This window comes from Etheostoma spectabile, unplaced genomic scaffold (genome assembly GCF_008692095.1).
Source record: "Etheostoma spectabile isolate EspeVRDwgs_2016 unplaced genomic scaffold, UIUC_Espe_1.0 scaffold517, whole genome shotgun sequence".
Taxonomy (NCBI): domain Eukaryota; kingdom Metazoa; phylum Chordata; class Actinopteri; order Perciformes; family Percidae; genus Etheostoma; species Etheostoma spectabile.
In genome coordinates, this window is record NW_022605625.1 from 112,417 (window position 1) to 113,140 (window position 724).

The following is a 724-nucleotide window of genomic DNA, read 5'->3' on the forward strand; positions in this document are numbered from 1 at the left end:
GTCTTGACTTTTTGGGAAAAAATGCATGTATTTTGTCAACTGTATAAGTTATGATGATGATTTCTTCAAGACATATGAAAAGTGTTTTAGAGGTTTTACTTATATGTCTGTGATATCATAATTATATGGAGATTTCATTTATTATTTATTTATTATTATTCATCTTTAAGGTACATACAACCATTTTTAACATTTAAGTGACCTCACTGCAACCCAAATATTCTAATAACCCAGTTTGTCCTGAAAAAAAATGATGTTCATATCTTGACTGTGGACAACAGGGTTGATGAAGCTTTTTTATAAAATAAATCCAGACGGAATTTAAACTGTAAAAATGGCCTCAGGGCCCAGAGCGTTAATAAAGGATTGTAAATAGAGCCTAACAGACATAAAAAGTGGATGATCATGTTATCATTAGAATACGTCTCTAATCTGCTGACCCGGCGGTGAATGTCTTCTCCACAGGAGTGAAGTATGTGGTGGCGACGACTGCAGTGACGGTGTCGTCGGGGGGGAGGACGGCCATGGCCGGGGGTGAGTCGCACGGTTCGCTGCAGCCGCTCTGAGTCCAAACACCCACCGCTGTGGAGTGTTGTGGTGTTTTAGGAGGAGACGTTGAGCCTGGGGGAGGGAGGAGATGGAGGAGGAGGAGGGCAAGCAGGAGGATGTAGCCACATGCTGCAGCTAATAGTGTCTATATGTGTGTGTGTGTGTGTGTGTGTGT

The 724-nt window shown here is 42.0% G+C and overlaps 1 protein-coding gene across 1 annotated transcript in view; it reads left to right on the forward strand.

Moving 5' to 3' along the window:
* LOC116686864 (voltage-dependent calcium channel subunit alpha-2/delta-4) overlaps positions 1-724 on the forward strand; it is a 158,488-nt gene that overhangs the window by 54,227 nt on the left and 103,537 nt on the right. The window contains exon 27 of the mRNA XM_032511910.1: positions 466-534. Within this exon, the coding sequence (XP_032367801.1) occupies positions 466-534 (69 nt within the window). The remainder of the gene's footprint in view (positions 1-465; positions 535-724) is intronic.